This window comes from Miniopterus natalensis, chromosome 2 (genome assembly GCF_054644295.1).
Source record: "Miniopterus natalensis isolate mMinNat1 chromosome 2, mMinNat1.hap1, whole genome shotgun sequence".
Lineage (NCBI taxonomy): Eukaryota > Metazoa > Chordata > Mammalia > Chiroptera > Miniopteridae > Miniopterus > Miniopterus natalensis.
The window spans coordinates 34,435,056-34,452,859 of NC_142082.1; the positions used below are offsets into that span (position 1 = coordinate 34,435,056).

Below are 17,804 nucleotides of genomic sequence, written 5' to 3' on the forward strand. Positions count from 1 at the left end.
CATTAACTGTAGCATGTTTAGATAGTTAATAAACTAGTATCAGGTCAAGCGTGAGGTTTATATCTTTGATCAAAGAAATTTCAATCCTGCTGACATCAGTGGAGCCTCCCGTGCGTCAGTAAGGGAAGGGGCAGAGTGCCCTGGTGCACACACACGGTGGGCATCCCCGTTTCATTCCTGCATCTACTTGATGACTTTTCTTTGGGGCTGCTTGGGTCTAGGCTGGGTTCACAGTTTAGAGTTAAGAGGCTGCATATTCACCGGGTGGATGCTTGTCTCACACAATATGTGGAGTCTCTGCTAAGGGAAAGTCGTGGCCAGTTGGCTCTCAGAAAATGTGAATAGTCGAGGATAAATTGTATAAATTTCAGAGGACATTTTTTTCCTCTAGGTGAGCTTGATATTTCTTTGTTGGATGCCTCAAAATGTGCCTGCTGAATCGGGAGCTCAGCTCCTCATGGTGCTTCGGTGCCTGAGACCGCTGCGGATATTCAAACTGGTGCCGCAGATGAGGAAAGTGGTTCGAGAGCTTTTCAGCGGCTTCAAGGAAATTTTTTTGGTAAGTCACAGTGACCTCTGCTCCCAGTGCCCATAGCCCAGCTCTTCAGTGTAGCTAACGAGAGGGTAAAGCGAGCCTGGCTTGTCAAGGTGAAGTCTACAATTTTGATTTTTGGCCAGAGGACTATAAAAGCACTAACAAAGCACAGCACGTATTCAGAAATGCTCCCCCTGAATGCTTCTGCCTTATTAGTATAGTTATTTCAACAAACATTTTTTTTAAGCTATAGAAAAGCACTCTGGAAATGACAATGAAAGAAGAATCCAAAGACATAATATTTGCTGACACTTCCATTCCTAACTCGTGACCCTAATTTCTACTTTGGGTTTTATTTTCCCCATCTGAAAATTAAGGGTAAGAAGGTTAACACCATCTACTCCACAAATCATATCAGGAATTAATACATCTGGGTTCATAATCTCATTTAATATGCCTCTTAAAGCATACCGCATTAGAATTTGTCTCTGATCTTTAGAATGTTAACATAAAACAAACTAAAAAAAAGGAACATACAAATGTACCCTACGTTAACTAATCTAAATGTACAATAATGCATACTTGCAAACGTGATTGAGGGGGAAAACATTCTTTTTACTTGAGCAAACATTGATTTATGGTCTTCTAAGAGCAGGGCTGCAGAAAAAGCAGCGAGTAGAAGTTCATTGCTCACAACCTGTTTACAGAAGGATCTTTGCCTTACAGAGGAGTGATCAAAGGATGCTTTTTATTACTGATGATTTCTGCTTGTGCCTGGAAAATGTGAATTAATTTGCATGAACCTGTTTTACATCTTGCTTTCTGGAGAACAGTTGTAGTTGCAGTTGATCCTAAGGTATTTTAAAGACAGGTTGGAACGTTACTATAGGCATAGAGTTGTTAACATTTTTTAAAGATGTGTTTAAAATTTAATATTTTCTTTGCAATAAAGCCATAAAATGGTGGCTTTCACACAGCTAGAGTGGAAGGAAAGCAGAATATCACGTGATGGGCAATGTAGGCATATCTTTGACCCTTGATAGATTTTAGAAGAGAATCTATTTGTGCCTTTCTCCTGGTGATGTTTCTGTGTAATTTTAGTATATTTAAGTATATTTTAGATTATTCAACCAGAGCAGATCAGTAGTGTGCTCAGTATTTTACCCTTTGCCATCTTTCTCTGTGGAGACCAACGTGGTCCTCCAGCAGAGGGAGCCTGAGTCAGAAAATAGATTTGCTTTGAAACTGAGTTACCTCAAATCCTGTGAGTAGCACATTCACACACCGTCATGCTCACAAGAAAGCAAAGCCACCGTCTCCCTAATTTATGCTCTGCTAATAAAGGTATGAACTCATTTTGAGAAAATGGGGAAAGTATAATTATTTAAACATTTTTCTTTTGCTCCATTCAGTAAAATGGATCAAAGTGTTGATTTTAAAATCAGAAAAGTCTAAGTCATATCAAAAATACCTTAGCCCATTTTCTTACGTGAAAGTCATATGTTTTTATTCTGAAAGTTCAAAACCTCTTGTTAATTTTCTTCTTTTAACATTCCAGTAAGGCTAATTGAATGACCTGTGCTGGAGAAATTAAAAGATATCATCAAAAGATCATGAATTTCGTACAATGTTATCAGAAAAGTCCCGTTCATATTGCTGTTCAAGCCAAACCTACTGTTTAATGTTTTACCAAGAGATTTGATATCTCACCAATTTCTTTCAGGTCTCCATTCTTTTGCTGACATTAATGCTTGTTTTTGCAAGCTTTGGAGTTCAGCTTTTTGCTGGAAAACTGGCAAAGTGCAACGATCCCAACATTATTAGGAGGGTAAGATAATCCTTTTCGTTTTTTGGAATAAAAATTAAGATAGTCAACCATCCCTTGGTAAGCATGTGCTGAGGCAACTTTGAGAACCCTCCTGACAAAACTCAATAATTTTCTTCCCAAGAACTCCTTTTGCTTAAGCATGCAGTATATCTTTTCTGGCTAACAAAGTTTTATAGGATTATAAGCACATCTCAGGGACTTCTGCTCTTCCCTCTTATTCCAGTGTCAATGTACTGTTGACATCTTCTGCATAGTCACCCAAGATTCCAGGTGCTGAACCTCAGAAACTTTCAGCCCACGTTCCACTGGATCTTTCTCGAGCTTAATCCTGCCTCTGTTGTCACATGAGACTCATGTAAACAAACAGCCTCCCCACCCAAAGTACTAAAGGCAAAGTCTGACTTTCTCACCCCTTTATAATCCTCCACTCCAGCCTTCTCCCCATTAAAAAGTCAAGGCCTTGCATTAGTTCTGAGCTGCCCAGAATCTTCCTCATTGAGACAACACGCAAAGACCAAAGCTTGGATGCTTTGCTACAGCTTTCTCCCGTAGTCAGTGTCAGTAAGAGAAGCTAGCTGCTGGAACAACCCCAGTATTTCAGTAGCTGAACATAATAAAATGAATATATTGCATCTTGGGTAATTTGGACAGATCTCCTCCAAATGATCTCGCAGGCACTCAAGTTCCTTCTATTTTGTGTCTCCACCCTTTGCTGTTTTCAAGTCTTCTCTGTTTAGCTGACTCATACAACAGAAAACCACCTCTAGCTGATAGGGCTGTGGGCTGAGCTTAGAACCATCACACCTCACTTCAGCCCACATTCTACTGGAAAGAGCACAGCCTCACCAGACTGGAAGGGCGACTGCAATATGCATTTTAGTGGTGTATTCTGTGGGGGACAGGGGGACAATTTGGTTAATAATTGCCAATCTCTGCTACACTATCCAGTGTCCCATTCTTTTAGGACTCTGCCTTATATTGTGAATAGGCTAATGACGTGAACCAAGTGCTGTTGATGTATAAACTAGCAAAAGTATTTCCTCATTTATACAGGTAAAATAATGCCCTGAATCCATTAAAATGCATGTTTTGGAAAGGATTAATAGAGCTGAACTACAATACATATTTCCAGCAACTATGGCTATCTGATATAGATTTATATCAGTTTGAAAATTACTACATTTTCAGGCTTCTAATTATAAAAATTATTAGCTCTCTAATTGTTATAAAATACAGATAACATCTTTGTGCAGTCAATATATGTTATCGATTATATTCAAAATGAGGATTTCAGGAAGTGGAGAACAGAAGAGACATACATAAGTTAGGCGGACCTTATGTTGATTCCCAAATCTAATTCACTGCTTCCTTTAACTTCCCTTCCCAGAGGAACTTCAATAAACCTGAGAAGACATGTAATGAGGAACATGGTGTAAAGGTCATGGTGTACCAAATTAGCTAATGAAGGAAGTAAGGAATTGATTCATTAATCCACAAGCTTGTGTAAGGAAAGAAGGGTTATTTTAGATCCACACTGAATAGAGACAAAAAAGATAATCACATTTCAGGATGAAGACTAGTAGGAATTTTGATGACTCAGTATATTCGTAATAACTAAGAACAATGTGCATTTATATTATCTGCTCCTCCCCAGCCCAAAGTAAAGATTGATGACTTACTTGGATAGGAGACAGAGCACACAGTGGATGGACAAGCACACAGATATCATGATGCACTTGTCCTCTTTCCCAGAGCAGTGACGCATTAGAGGTAGGCTCAGAGGACAGCCTAAGAAAACTTAGTCACTGTAGAGAGCGTCGACGTCAGGCAGAATAATTGAAAGGAAATGTGGTCTGTGTCTTCACATCAGGACAGGTTTTTTTCTAGTCCTGATATAGGAGGCCAAGGCCAAGGAAAACATGCAGATGAAGGAAACTTCAGGTCTACCTCAGAACTTCAGTCCATCTTTCTAAAAGAAGAGACAAAGGGAAAGGGGAAACTAGATACCCCAACATTTGGATCACACAGCTAAAGTTCAAAGATAGCAAAGCTTGAGCTGTTGATGCAGTGTTTTCCAGTTGGGAGAACATGTTATTTTCTTGATGTCTGCCTGAGCACTTCCTCCCTTGGCTCCTTTTTCTTAAAATTTGACAGCAGAAATCTTAACATCACTTCAGATGGAGATAAGGAGCCCAGAACTTAGTCACCAAAGCCCTGTAAACAAACTCTGAGGATACCTTTTGACAGTTATTAACTAGCAGTTATGTATAAAGCACCATAATTGGTGAAATGAGGGCTGAGACAATGTGTAAGTCATTGCCATTGCTTTGCGGCATTTACTGTCCAGTCAGAATGTTTGTTTCATGTTTAAGCCACTATAACATAAAGGTAGAATTTAAAAGGGCACATGAGAAGTGAAAGTAATATGCAGTCTTTTTTTTTTTTAATGTATCTTTATTGATTTCAGAAAGAGGAAGGGGGAGAGAGAGAGAGAGAGAGAGAGAGAGAGAGAGAGAAACATCAATGATGAGAGTCATTGATCGGCTGCCTCCTGCATGTCCCCAACTAGGGATCGAGCCTGCAACCCGGGCATGTGCCCTGACGGGGGAATCGAATCGAGATCTCCTGGATCATAGGTCACTGCTCAACTGCTGAGCCTCACCGGCCGGGCAATATACAGTCTGTCAAGTATGGGAAGTAGTTTTCCACCTGGGGGTGCTGTGCTGACAAGGCTTTACGGAGAAGTAGGGATTCTAGCAGGAAAGGCCCTTCCAAGCAGAGGAGACGAAATGAAGAAAGTAGTTATGGTGACTTGTTCTGATCACTTAATCTCTCTGAACCTATTTCCCCCTCTTTAACACTTCTCACACAGTGATATTATAAAGATTAAACTAGTTTACTTAGGTAAAGTCCCTAACCCAAATCCCAATAGTATGTGTTAAACTTCACTTCCCTCCCATGTCAAAATGAATTGAAAAACAGGCCAGAAATGTAGTTTAGGAAGAGATCCTCAGGGACCTGGAATGCCAGTCTAAGGGGGTCAGAATTTCTTTGATGAGAAATGAGAAGTCATCGAAGGCTTATAGGAAAAGGAATCAGACACATCAGTGCTCACAAAGCACAGGTGTTGTCCCGAGAACTACCATTGTTACACGCATTCTACTGAAGAGGAAACCAGATATACGAAGGTTGAATGACTTATCCAAGGTCACCATCCAATAAGTGGGGAAGCTGAGATCCATGCCCGGGGCAGCCTGACACCATAGTCCATGCTTCTAACCAGGACACTAGGCTGCCTCACCCAACCAAAGGGCGACTCCGTTGGACTCAGAAAAACAGTTTGGAAGAGGCAGTAAGGACAAGTCCATCATGGGACCTTGATGTGATACCCCTCAGCACAGCCACTGGGAATAACATTGTAGATGAATATGTATGAGAAGATAATTGGAATATATTTTAACTGAAAAAAAATGAGCTATGAGAGAATAAAACTGTACAAACTCATATATGCATAGGAAAAAAGACTCAAAAGATATACATCAAAATGCCAGTTATGTTTGCCTTTGAGTAGTTATAGGTAAATTTATCTATGCTTTATAAGTTAAAGGCATGTTATTTGTGTAAGGCTTTTATTCTAAAGAATTGTATTGGTAATCTAAACAGGTGTAATGTTGGTATTAAACTAGTTGAAATAAGAATGAAGACATGGGCCAGGTGTGTAGGGAAAAGCCCCAAGCAACTCTGAACTCTTGATGTTGGGGTGTTGATAGGACGTTGGTCGACAGACAGAAATAGGGAAGCAGGAAGGTAAGTGATTTAAAATCGAAGGTGACTTTAAGCAGGTTAAAATGTGAAGTTCTGTTGAAATATTCAAGTGTATGTGCTCTGAACCCAGAAAGGAGATTTAGGTTCAAGTACAACCATCATAATCATAGAATCAAAGAAAACAAAAGGAAAAATTAGGACAGAGAATGAGTCCAAAACTTCTTGCTAATATTCTATTTTTTTAAATCCATTTTAAACATTTTTATTGAGCTATAATTCACATACCACACAATTCGCCCACTTCAAATGTACAATTCAGTGATTTTTAGCATAGTCAGAGTAGTACAACCATCACCACAAGAAATTATAGAACATTTTTATCACTTTATAAAGAAACACAGTATCTTTTCACTAACACACTTCTTAGGAAACCTTATCCCCCTGACATCTCCATCCCTAAAAACCACTTAATTACTTTATGTATCTATACAGTTCCCTGTTTTGGACTTTTATATGAAAGGAATCATGTAATATGTAGTCTTTGGTGGCTAGCTTTTTAAACTTAACATAATATTTTCAGGGTGCATCCATGTTCTGGCATGTATCACTACTTCATTCCTTTCTATGTACGGATATACCAACTTTTATATACGTATTTATCTATTGATAGACATGTCGATTTTTTCCACCTTTTGACTGGTATAAATAATGCTATTTATGGTAATAGTGATATAAACATTCATGTATAAGTTTCTGTGTATATGTTATTGGTTTTTTATTTATCATGGGTAGATGCCTAGGAGTAGAATTTCTAGGTCTTATGGTAACTCTTTGGTCATTTGAGAAACTGCCACACTATTTTCTAAAGTGGCTGCACCATTTTCCATTCCCACCAGCACTGTGTGAGGCTCTAACATGAGGATTTCAATTCTGCAAATCCTCCTCAAAACCTGTTATTAACTTTTTGATTATAGCCTTCTTGGCCGGTGTTAGTGGAATCCCATTGTGGTTTTGATTTTCATTTCCCTGATGACTAATGGTGCTGAGCAACTTTTCATGTGCTCATTGGCCATTTATATATCTTCCTTGGAGGAATGTCTGCTCAAATCTTTTGCCCACTTACTAATGCTTTCAGTATCAGCTTTCACCACTCATCTCTGCAACCTTGCAACCTTTGTTACTATTTGCTGGTTAGCTGTCCACATCCCTATTATAAAGACCTTTGTAATTATATGTAAAATGGATTTCTTATCTTTTGTCTTCTCCGAGTTCATTTTCTGACCAGGTTTCCTCCCCAATCTCCTTTTTTTTTTTCTATTTTAGGAAGATTGCAATGGCATATTCAGAATTAATGTGAGTGTGTCCAAGAACCTAAATTTAAAATTAAGACCTGGAGAGAAAAAACCTGGATTTTGGGTGCCCCGTGTTTGGTAAGATATCAGAAAAATATCTCTAAGAATGCTTTATTTGTCAGTATAAGGTTTAAAATCAGTATAATATGGTATGAAACTAAGAGTAACTCTGACAGAGGTGTTAAAGTGATTTGAAGGCGAAGCACTGAATTGCAACAGTATGCAAAACTACAGTAAATAGGAGAAAAAGTGGTACCCAGAGTCCTATGTTGCTTGATGAAACTAATGAATTATCACTGCAGTATATTTCAAATACTTTAGAAGTTTATATCGAGATTCACATGGCTTTAAAATTAGAGAGATTTAAAAAAATCTTTTCAATCAGATTTTTAATCAAATTTTACTTTAACTTTAAAAAATTAATTTAGTTTTTTTAAAAATGTTGATCAAATTAAAACTGAACTCACCCTGAGTTTATATCTTTAAGGGAGGATCTGATGTCCTCATAACAATGATAAAGAAGCCTACCTAAATCATACAGCTATTTCAATTTTAAAACCAACTGACATTGAAGGATTTTCATTATTGAAACACTAGAAAGGGATAATCAGTAACACAATTGATTGTGTGTGTGTATATATATATATATATATATATATATATATATATATATATAACTCTTTAAAATTTATCTTTCTTGAAAATGAGTTTCCAAAGCATTTATATTAAAGCTGGAAGTGCCTACTACCTCCTTTCTCATCCATTTTACTAATGACCAGAAATGGAATATCTCAATCTGCTTCATTGGTGAACTGAGTGTTCTGTCAACTGCATTTGTAAATTGTTAGCTGTTTTCTTTTTATTCCATTTTACCTCTTAGAATAATGAGCGAAGCACAGCAACTACTCTGTTTTTGTCATAACTGATATTCTCTACTAAATGTCAAACTCTTTAAAAGGAATAACATTTCACCCATTTGTAGGACTCATTGTTACTGCTTTGGCATTTCTCTAAAATGAAATTCACTTTTATAAACAATTCAATACAATTTTTATAGGATTTTTATTTTTTAAATACCAAAGAATTATGAAAAGATAAATTAATTTTGGATGTGTGGCTTCATCAAGGGTATAGAGAGATAAAACACATGGGACTATATCCCAGTGTTAACTAGAAAATCACTCATTTACATTAAAATAAAAAAAGAAGCATGAAACATTTGTTTTTTTTGTGAGGTTAAAAACTCATTATTATACCATAAATAATTTACTTAAATCAGTACATCAGTGGGATTTTTTTTTTTCTTCTCTTTTGGAATTTTGGCTAAAGCCTCAAAGCTGGGGTTAATAGGAGAAAAGGTATTATTATATTCTAAAGAGAGCCACTAGGCAATCCCAGCAGAAGTTACTAAAAAATTATCCACCTCCATCACCCAGGTCAGGCAAAAGAAAACACTATACTCACAGAAAACATCATGAAGTGAGTGAACCTCTCCCTTTATCATAGAAAAAGGTGTTTCCCACCCCAGCCAACTAAGGACCCCCAGGAGGACTAGTTGACATCAGAGATTGGCAAGGCAAGAAGAGAGACTTCTGTGGGCAAGCAGCTCTTCACTATCTGGCAGGGCAGGAGTATCTGACATTCCCTGAGGGCCGAGTCATCACTGCTTAGGGCCACCTGATCTGAGCCATCTTGATGGAACACTGCTGCAAAGGGTTATGTACTGGGGAGCAGGTGCCCTTATTGGAAAAGGCTGTGTGTGTGTTCCCAGGACTGGGAGCTGAGAATCACCTACAGACTACACTCACAGCAGGAATGTCACAATGGGGCATCCTCATTGGTGAGTGTTTTAAAATATAATGTGTTAATGGAAAATTTTAGGTATAGTAAAGTCAACAGATCAAGAGAATCAATTACCATTGAAGAAATAACTTGATGCTCACAGTTCCCAGGAGGAAGGGCCATGCCCCACCACAGAGCCACACAGGGAAGCACCAGGGTTGGTCATGAGGCAGAAGGAAAGAGACTATGGGCAAGAGCTTTTTTTCTGCTTTCCCTGGGAAGGAAGATGAGGCAAGGCAATCAGGCTTAGGGTTGGCTAGTTTGATCATTTCAGTGGGCTCTAAGACATGGGGACTGTCCTCATGATCTGGTATGTGGCCCTGGGGTGATTAGGGCCAGTATATAGTGGCCTGGAGTATGAAAGCCTAATAAAAGAGGTGGTTGAGGGTATGGACTCTTGACTGACTAGTTTGTATTTGAAAAGCACACCCTAGAAAGGACTTTTCCCAAGGTTGGGAAGAGGGTGCTGAAGGAGGCAGAAGGCCAAGGCAGGGTAACGTGGACATTTTATCAGGTTGTCCAGAACAAAGTGAGTCCAGCATATGTATGTAGGACAGATGATAAAGTATCAGATTTACAGAACCTAGAAACGTGGTTAATATATGGAGTGTTTCATAAGAATACACACATGCACTCCATAAAGAATAACAGCTGTTGTGACAAGACCACCAATGGCCAGAGTACCAGAGCATAAAATACGCAGAGCCTCGCTCCATTTCTCTAACTCCAGTCTTGTAAGAACCAGATGGGGGCCTGAAGAGAAGGAGTGGAGCAGGGAGGTTAAAAACTATTCTTCCCTCCTCAAACCACTAGTCAGGATGAGCTGCTGAGGATGGGATCCCTATGCTGTACTGGGTTATGATAGCCAAGGTTAGACATAAAATGGAGTGGACTTTTTAGAATGAACCTGATCTAAAAAGCTTTGGAATCTCCCCAAGATGTCAGGAAGGGAGCTAGGACATCCTAGAAAGCAGTGTTGGGAGAAAAGTAAAGTTTTTTCCAGTTGTACCCTATGGTATTCAACTTGTTTCATAAAACCAGCTACCTATGATTTTAAAAATCAGAGTAAGTTGAAATGTAATGTCCTTTGTAAGTTATTAGGGATTTCAAGTTCAATGACACTTTAAAAGCTTAAGTGAATAAAGAGGCATCATTTGAACATCACAATAGTTTTTGTCCATTTGTTCAGAAAATTGTGACTTGGATTAATTTTAGTGAAATGTAAATCTTCCATCAAATAAATGTCAGCTGTAACCATGGTAATTTTCACAATTTCCTTCTTTAGTAAGCTCGTCAAGAGTTAGCAGTCAAAAATTTTGTAATTTTATATTGGCTAATTTACGATTAAGAAAATAACTTATATCTGGGGATTGGCCTAGATGAATGCTTTGATAATTATAATTAGGACATAAATGTGCACTATCTAATTCAGGAGACACGGTGGTTTCTGTATTTTCTCTTTAAATGAATACACTCATTTTCTTTGGAACCACTCAGGCTTGATAAGATAAAATTACCTTGGTAAAAAGGATTAAGCGTGTCATATATTATAAATATTGTGTGTTTTGCTTTAAGCAGAAGTCTTTGATATAGGAAAATGGAATTTATGAGAGAGAAATCAAGAAAATAGTTTGTTTTATAATAAGTGCATTTATTGAGTGTTCACTGTACGCTGGGTACTATGCTGTCACTGGGGACAAGCTATAGGTCCTGACCCCCAGGAGCTTGAAGTCTGGTGGAGAACAGAAAATAAAATTACAAATAATTTAATATAATATGCAAAGGGTTTTGATGCTACATAAATAAGCCCCTAAACTCACTTGAAGCTCACCTGAAATCTTGCCTCTAGGTAATTTTATGTTATACTGTGATACAATCTAGGGAGAAGATCAAATTTTTATAGAATCTATATGGCTCAAGCAATTTGGGAACACCCTTTAAGAAAAAGAATATAAAACTACCTTGTCCTTGTAAGTTTAATGAAAACATAGGACTATATGAACTCACAGCTGGGCTGCTTTGAGGATCTTGGAAGGTACCTGTCCAGGGAAGGGCTCGAGGTATAAATTTCTGTAGCTTCCTGGTCTATTGGCCAGGATAGGATACAGCAGGCAAAGGGTGCAGGACACACACAGGAGAGGCCCTTAACCAACTATGACAGGACCAGGGCCAAGGACCCCGAGGAGAAGACACTCAGTTATTTCGAAGAATGAATAGGAATTAGGCAGCTGAAAGGAAGAGGAGTCTTGGGCAGGTGAATGGGGCAGGGGGGCTAGGCAGAGGTAAGGTGTTGCAAACTGAGGAAAGTCAAATTGCCATTGCCAAAGTGCAAGGCAAAACTATTGGTGCATTCTAGGAAGTACAAAGAGATTCTAATTTCTTTAGACTAGATTGTGTAGATGTAAGATACCGGGTGCCATTTGGATAATGTCACTCCCTCTATTTTCACATCCAAGGGTAGAGGCTAAGTTTCTTTCCTCCATGGTGCCCCCATCTTCTCAGAGTAGCAGCAGCTTTCCTTATCATGATCTTGCAGACCTTGGAGCACTTTTCACTGGGAGGTAGAAGACTGACCAAATTGTGAGGTCAGAAGCAGTGCCTTAGTTTTCTGAATTAGATAGACAAGATTATAATCTTTTAAAAGTTAACCAGAAAAGATGATATTTAAATAGCCTTCCAAATCAAGGAAGAGCTACAGGTAAAACGATAGTAATAAATTATGTCTGAGGTTTATTGAAGTACTCTGTGGTTGTAGGTAAAGTTTTAAACTTTCCAATTTTAGGTGTATGGACAAAGCATAAGCAAACATTTTATATGATTAAAGTTGAGAAGCACTTATTTTTTAAATGTGATGTATGAAGTTCTTCCAACTATTTAAGTGTATGACCCTCTATTTTATTTTTCTTGGTTTAGCCTAAAAGTATATTTTTAACATACTGTACTTCTAAAGAATGTGAGACATTTCTACCAAATAGCCTTAAACCTTAGGAGCAAGTGAGTTTCACTTTTATGTTTTCTTATTAGATCTCCATCTCTTTAGTATTTTTTGAAAAGAACTTAGAAAGATACATCCCATGATTGATCTGTGGTTTAAAAAACATAAAAGGTGATAGAAAAATGCTAAACTCATTGCCCCCAAGTGAGTTACCTTTTATGAAGGTTACATTTTGATAAATGAGCTAGCAGGGGGGAAATATAAAATATAATTTAGATAAGCTTCAGTAGGCCTACTCTCTTCAATTATCCGGAGTTCAATTCTCTATCAAATTCGGGAAATGTAGTGATAGTCATGATTTCCTGTTTGTGGTTGCCTAAATCTTTTACTTACTTAAAATAGCCTCTAATAAAGGGAAAGAGAAAAAACATTTAAATCTTCTGTGAGCAACAAAAATGGTAGCTAAGACCCGTAATGACTAAGGAAATATAGTAGAAAAGATCACTTTTGTAACTTTGAAGGAAAAAAAGTGTAAACATGTCAGAAAAACAAGAAATAAGACATCTCCTCCCCCTGAAAAATGTCGTGGGGCCACAGTGTTTTAGAAATGGAGTGTGTGCTGTGGTATTCACAGCATGCTGTGTACTAGGGTCTGCAGGAAGTGTCCACTGAGAACACCCAGCATTCATGGATTAAAATCCAGCTGGGAGTGATCTGGAAACAAAGGCGATGAGCAAAAACGTCTTGTCATCTCGGTAACCTCTAAATGAATCATTACTTTACAGCGCGATGTTCACAGGAGAACACAATGAAATAAAGTGGCCAACTTCTATTCTTTTTACATTTTCTATACTAACACGGGGAATTGTAATTTATGTCCTCAGAAAGATTTTCAATTAAAAAACGATTTCAAAATTCATATGCAGACTCCAATGCCTCTTTGAGAAGCTCCCATACAGTTTCTAACTAGGTCATGTGTTCCAGTCCTCAGTATAATCAGGACAAGCCAGAGACGTTTGCAGATCCTCTGAAGCTAGAACTCCAGTTGTGTAGCATATTGTTGTCTTCAACTGAGAGCACCCCATCATTACCTAATAATTAATTACATAATTAATAATTTACAACACATTAATCCAGCATTATAATCAAGCAAAGGAATTCTATAGAGCCTACCTTCCAAGTGCTAAACACCAGCCTGCACCCAAGATTGGAAAGAGCTACAAATATTTGCCTTAGGGTGCTTCTTATCAGAATTTCACAGAACATTCCTCTTTCTGACTTTCAGGGCAAATCCTCGGAACTTTAATTTTGACAATGTCGGGAATGCTATGCTGGCATTGTTTGAAGTTCTCTCCTTGAAAGGCTGGGTGGAAGTGAGGGATGTTATCATTCATCGTGTGGGGCCGGTAAGCAAGCACAGGGAATCCTTTGAACACAGTCGTTTCAACAGCTGCTTCCACTTGCTTTGATGAATAACTGACCATATTTTTCATTTATACAGATGCATGGAATCTATATTCATGTTTTTGTATTCCTGGGTTGCATGATTGGACTGACCCTTTTTGTTGGAGTCGTTATTGCTAATTTCAATGAAAACAAGGTAAGAATTCTTGGTTTGCGTGCCACAGAGTTCATTCTTTTCCAGGCACTCATTTTAAGCTCTCTTTCGCGCACATGGCATATTGCATTAAACTGTAATGTGACTGGTGTAAATAACCTCTGTATCTATTTCACAAGCTACCTCACTGCTACTTTGCAGGCACGTTATTTAAGAGCGCAGTTTTCTTGCTAAATTTCCTTCTTTGGGGACAGCGTCATTCATCCCCAACAACTGAAAGGCTCCTCTCCTATTGTTCAAATGAAAGGACGTGTGCAACAAGTTATTCAAGTACAATAGCTGAAGCTCAGGCAGTGACTGCAGGTAATACTGCTCTCACTAAACGTAAATTGGATGCTTCTTTGTCATTCAGTAAGTGAATTCAGTATTTAATGGGATGGGGAGGAGAGTAGAGTAGACATTTTAAAATCCTAATTCACAGGATAAAAAGATTTTCTAATTTCATGTAAAACTTTTCATGCTTTATGAATTCGGGAAGTGACTGAATTCCTAAAAGCTCGAATGATCAGTACAAGAGCTCACAGATGGAAAAAGAGCTAGTGGAGTTTCCAGCCAAAAACAGATGAGTGTGCAGGGGCACATTCTATGTGGTTCTTCTGGACATGGCTGACAGGGTCAGTCTTCTGAAGTCATAGTAATTGAGACCCATAGTTTCTGAGCACTTCCCATTCACTAAGGTTTCGATGTGCCACTGATTCTCACAACTCGGAAATGCACAGTTGAAGAGAAGACAGCTTACAGAGGTAAAATAAGGAGTAGAAAACGGGGCCAGAATTCGGAAGCGGTGCCTATTACTGCAAGAGTCGGTGATTCTTCCAATTCACGTGCATGAAAATGTCGACTAAATGAAAAGCTAGATGTCGCTGCAAAGCTCCGTGCTGTGCCACGGTATCCGCAGCGAGGACTGATCCTCACGGGCTCACATCAGAGCTCTGGTTTGTGCAGCTACACGCAGAACTGTGTCATTCACGGTCCCCCAGGCTCCATGTGTGTGATGCCAGTTACTCAGTCAATTGGCGCCTTTGATGTGTGCGGAATGAGGATGTCATTTCGTTCAGACTTTCAAAGAGTGCAACTTAAAAATTCCTCCCTTTGGGCCCCAACACTACTCTAACTCACAGAAACGTGGGGTTTTAGAGTAAGAAAGGAGGGTAGAGAGCATAACGCCCAGCCTCCCTATTTAACACATTCATAAATGAGTTTCTTTACGCCCTACAGTGTGTTCAATTTAATACCAAGCAGAAAGGGGAAGATGGATCTTTTCAGATGCCTTTGAGCCACGTAATTGGAGCAGACACTGGGAATTCTGGAATAGGAGCAGAAGCTAATCTGTCAATTAAAACAGTTTAAGCTCTTCTTGCTCAGAACACCATACAAGGCCCTCTGATCAGACACCTGATTGCAGAAGAATTAGGTCCTATGGCAACTCACAATTCAGCAATATAAATGAAACGACATAAAAAACTGAGTAACTGGAAACAATGTAGTTCTCGAACTCAGAGAATGTCTGAAGCAAGCAGAATGACAGGTCTACTTCCAGCATTAGTTGTATTTCTATTCTGAAGGAGGAAAGGAAGGTCTTTGCCTGAGAAAGGGGAACATGTGCAGAAGCTCAAATGGGTGCTTAGAGAAAGAGGAAAAGGAGAGGAAATCATATTACCAGATGTTACAAACTTGATTAGTTAACAGGAGATAGCAATTTCTGAGTTACAGATTTCTAAATTATGTGAACTTTTTAGAAAATGTTTTTTGCTACAAGTTTTTTTGATGGTAGCGGTTGAGCTGCTTTGTACCAGCATTTATTCATTTGTTGTTCAATCATTCAACAGGTTTTTTTGAGCACTTACTAGATGCCAGACACTGCTCTTGACCCTGATGACATAACAAGCTAAACACATAAACACTAAACACATGAAGATTTCTGCCCCCATGGAGCTCACATTCTAATGGTCACACCTGAAAGTATATAAATAGATTTCCAAATGTATAGGCCATAGAGGGATATAAAGATATGGGAGCCCAAGACAAGCAGCTCAGAGCGTCGGAGTGTTGTCCCGTACACCAAAAGGTGGCGGGTTCAATTCCCAGTCAGGCCGCGTACGTAGGTTGTGGGTTAAGGAGGCAACCAATCGATGCTTCCCTCTTTCTCTCCCTTCCTCCCTCTATAAAATTAATAGAAACATATCCTCAGGTGAGGATTAAAAAAAAAAGATGGGAAATAAGGTAAGCTTTGAAGACAAAGTTTTCACAATTCAGAATCATGCAATATTATGTCTGCCCTAGAAAATGAAACTTTTTAGAAAATAAAAAGTCCAAAGTCTATACCAGTAATATATATATTTTAAATTTCCCTAGTATAAGACAATGTGTTTGATTAAGACACTTAATTTAATAATAATACATTTTCGGAGGTTTTCGTACATTAATGATCAGATGATATCACCATGCTTATTCTTCTTTGGATCACTTCAGGGTTCAGCTTTCCAAAATATCTTGCTTTGTATAATAAAGGAATAATATGAATGTGTATAGCACCTAGAGAATAAGAATTGGTTTGCGGTTAATGAGAAAAGTTGTTTAGCAATATTACTATCAGAAAAAATAATTTAAAACAAATATTATTATTAGGGATAAGCAGTGTAATTAAATAATTGCAAAAGAAACTAAATCCCTAGGAAAAAAGGAAAATTCTTGAACCTTAGAATATATGAAATACAAATTAATTAAATTATTTTAAAAAGCTAGAAAATCCAAAATTATGGTGAAATATATTAACATATTTCTCTGATAAACTCACAAATCAGATGGGGGAAAAGTGACAGAACATATGAAATTTGATACAATAAAATCATTTCACCTACTGGACAATATAAAGAACCCTGACCCCCACAATTTTCAAATACAAAATGTATCCTCTACAAAGTCATAAAATAATAATTGTAAAAAAAATTAATAACATATAGAACAGATTCTCTACCATAAAAAAATAGATAGCAAAAAATACCTCAGAATTTGGAAATATTAACACAACGTTCTAAATAATTTAGGAATTGCAGAAGAAATCAGAATAGAAGAAAGAATAAAATAAATTTTTAAAAGTAGGTTTACAGTTGTTTATTTGGAAAATATATAATACAAGAATAAATAATAATACAAGAATAAAAAAGAAAATCACAAAATATGTAGGTAAATCATTTATTAAAAATCATACATAACACTCGCAAGATATAGATAAATCAGTAGAGGGAAATTTGTAGCTTAAAGTGTATATATTAGAGAAAAATTGAAGATTAATTAGTAATATGTCAAATATCAAAATCAGGAAGTTATAATAAAAAAACAGTAAAATAGAAGAAGGGAGTAATAAAGATATAGAAAACTAACTATAGAAAGGCTCATGAGTGACAAAAACAGATTCTTTAAAAAAATTAAATTGATAAATCTTTTGCAAGGTTGAGCATCAACAAAAATGTGGAAAAGGAAACTAAAGAAGCTTATAGTAAGTAAACTATGCCAGTATTGTTCCGGGAATAGAAAGTTAGACTTACAGAACAGAAAACCCAGGAGGTACCCATCTAAGTATAAAACAGAATTAGCACAACAAACCAGCAGAGATGAGACCATCAACAAGTGAAGCTGGAATAATTGTCTAGATAAAGAAAATAAACTGTTATCTCTACCTCATAGCCTACTCAAAAATTAATTCCAGATGAATGAATGATCTTACTGTGAATAGCAACAAATATAAACCATTTTTAAACCATGTAGAGTTTATTTTTGACCTGGAGTAGTTGTGGATTTTTTTACATTAACCACAAAGTGAAATTCATAAAGAAAAAAATGTATAACTTAGATTACATTAAAATGAAAAGTTGTTGAATGATTAATGACACATTTTATCTGAACGATAAAAACTTAAAAAAAAAACA

At 37.5% G+C, this 17,804-nt stretch overlaps 1 protein-coding gene across 1 annotated transcript in view; it reads left to right on the top strand.

The window, feature by feature from the left end:
* Positions 1-17,804, top strand: part of NALCN (sodium leak channel, non-selective) — a 253,658-nt gene that overhangs the window by 213,237 nt on the left and 22,617 nt on the right. Inside the window, exons 25-29 of the mRNA XM_087814251.1 lie at positions 392-559; positions 2,259-2,363; positions 7,452-7,558; positions 13,543-13,663; positions 13,759-13,857. Coding sequence (XP_087670377.1) covers positions 392-559; positions 2,259-2,363; positions 7,452-7,558; positions 13,543-13,663; positions 13,759-13,857 — 600 coding nt within the window. The remainder of the gene's footprint in view (positions 1-391; positions 560-2,258; positions 2,364-7,451; positions 7,559-13,542; positions 13,664-13,758; positions 13,858-17,804) is intronic.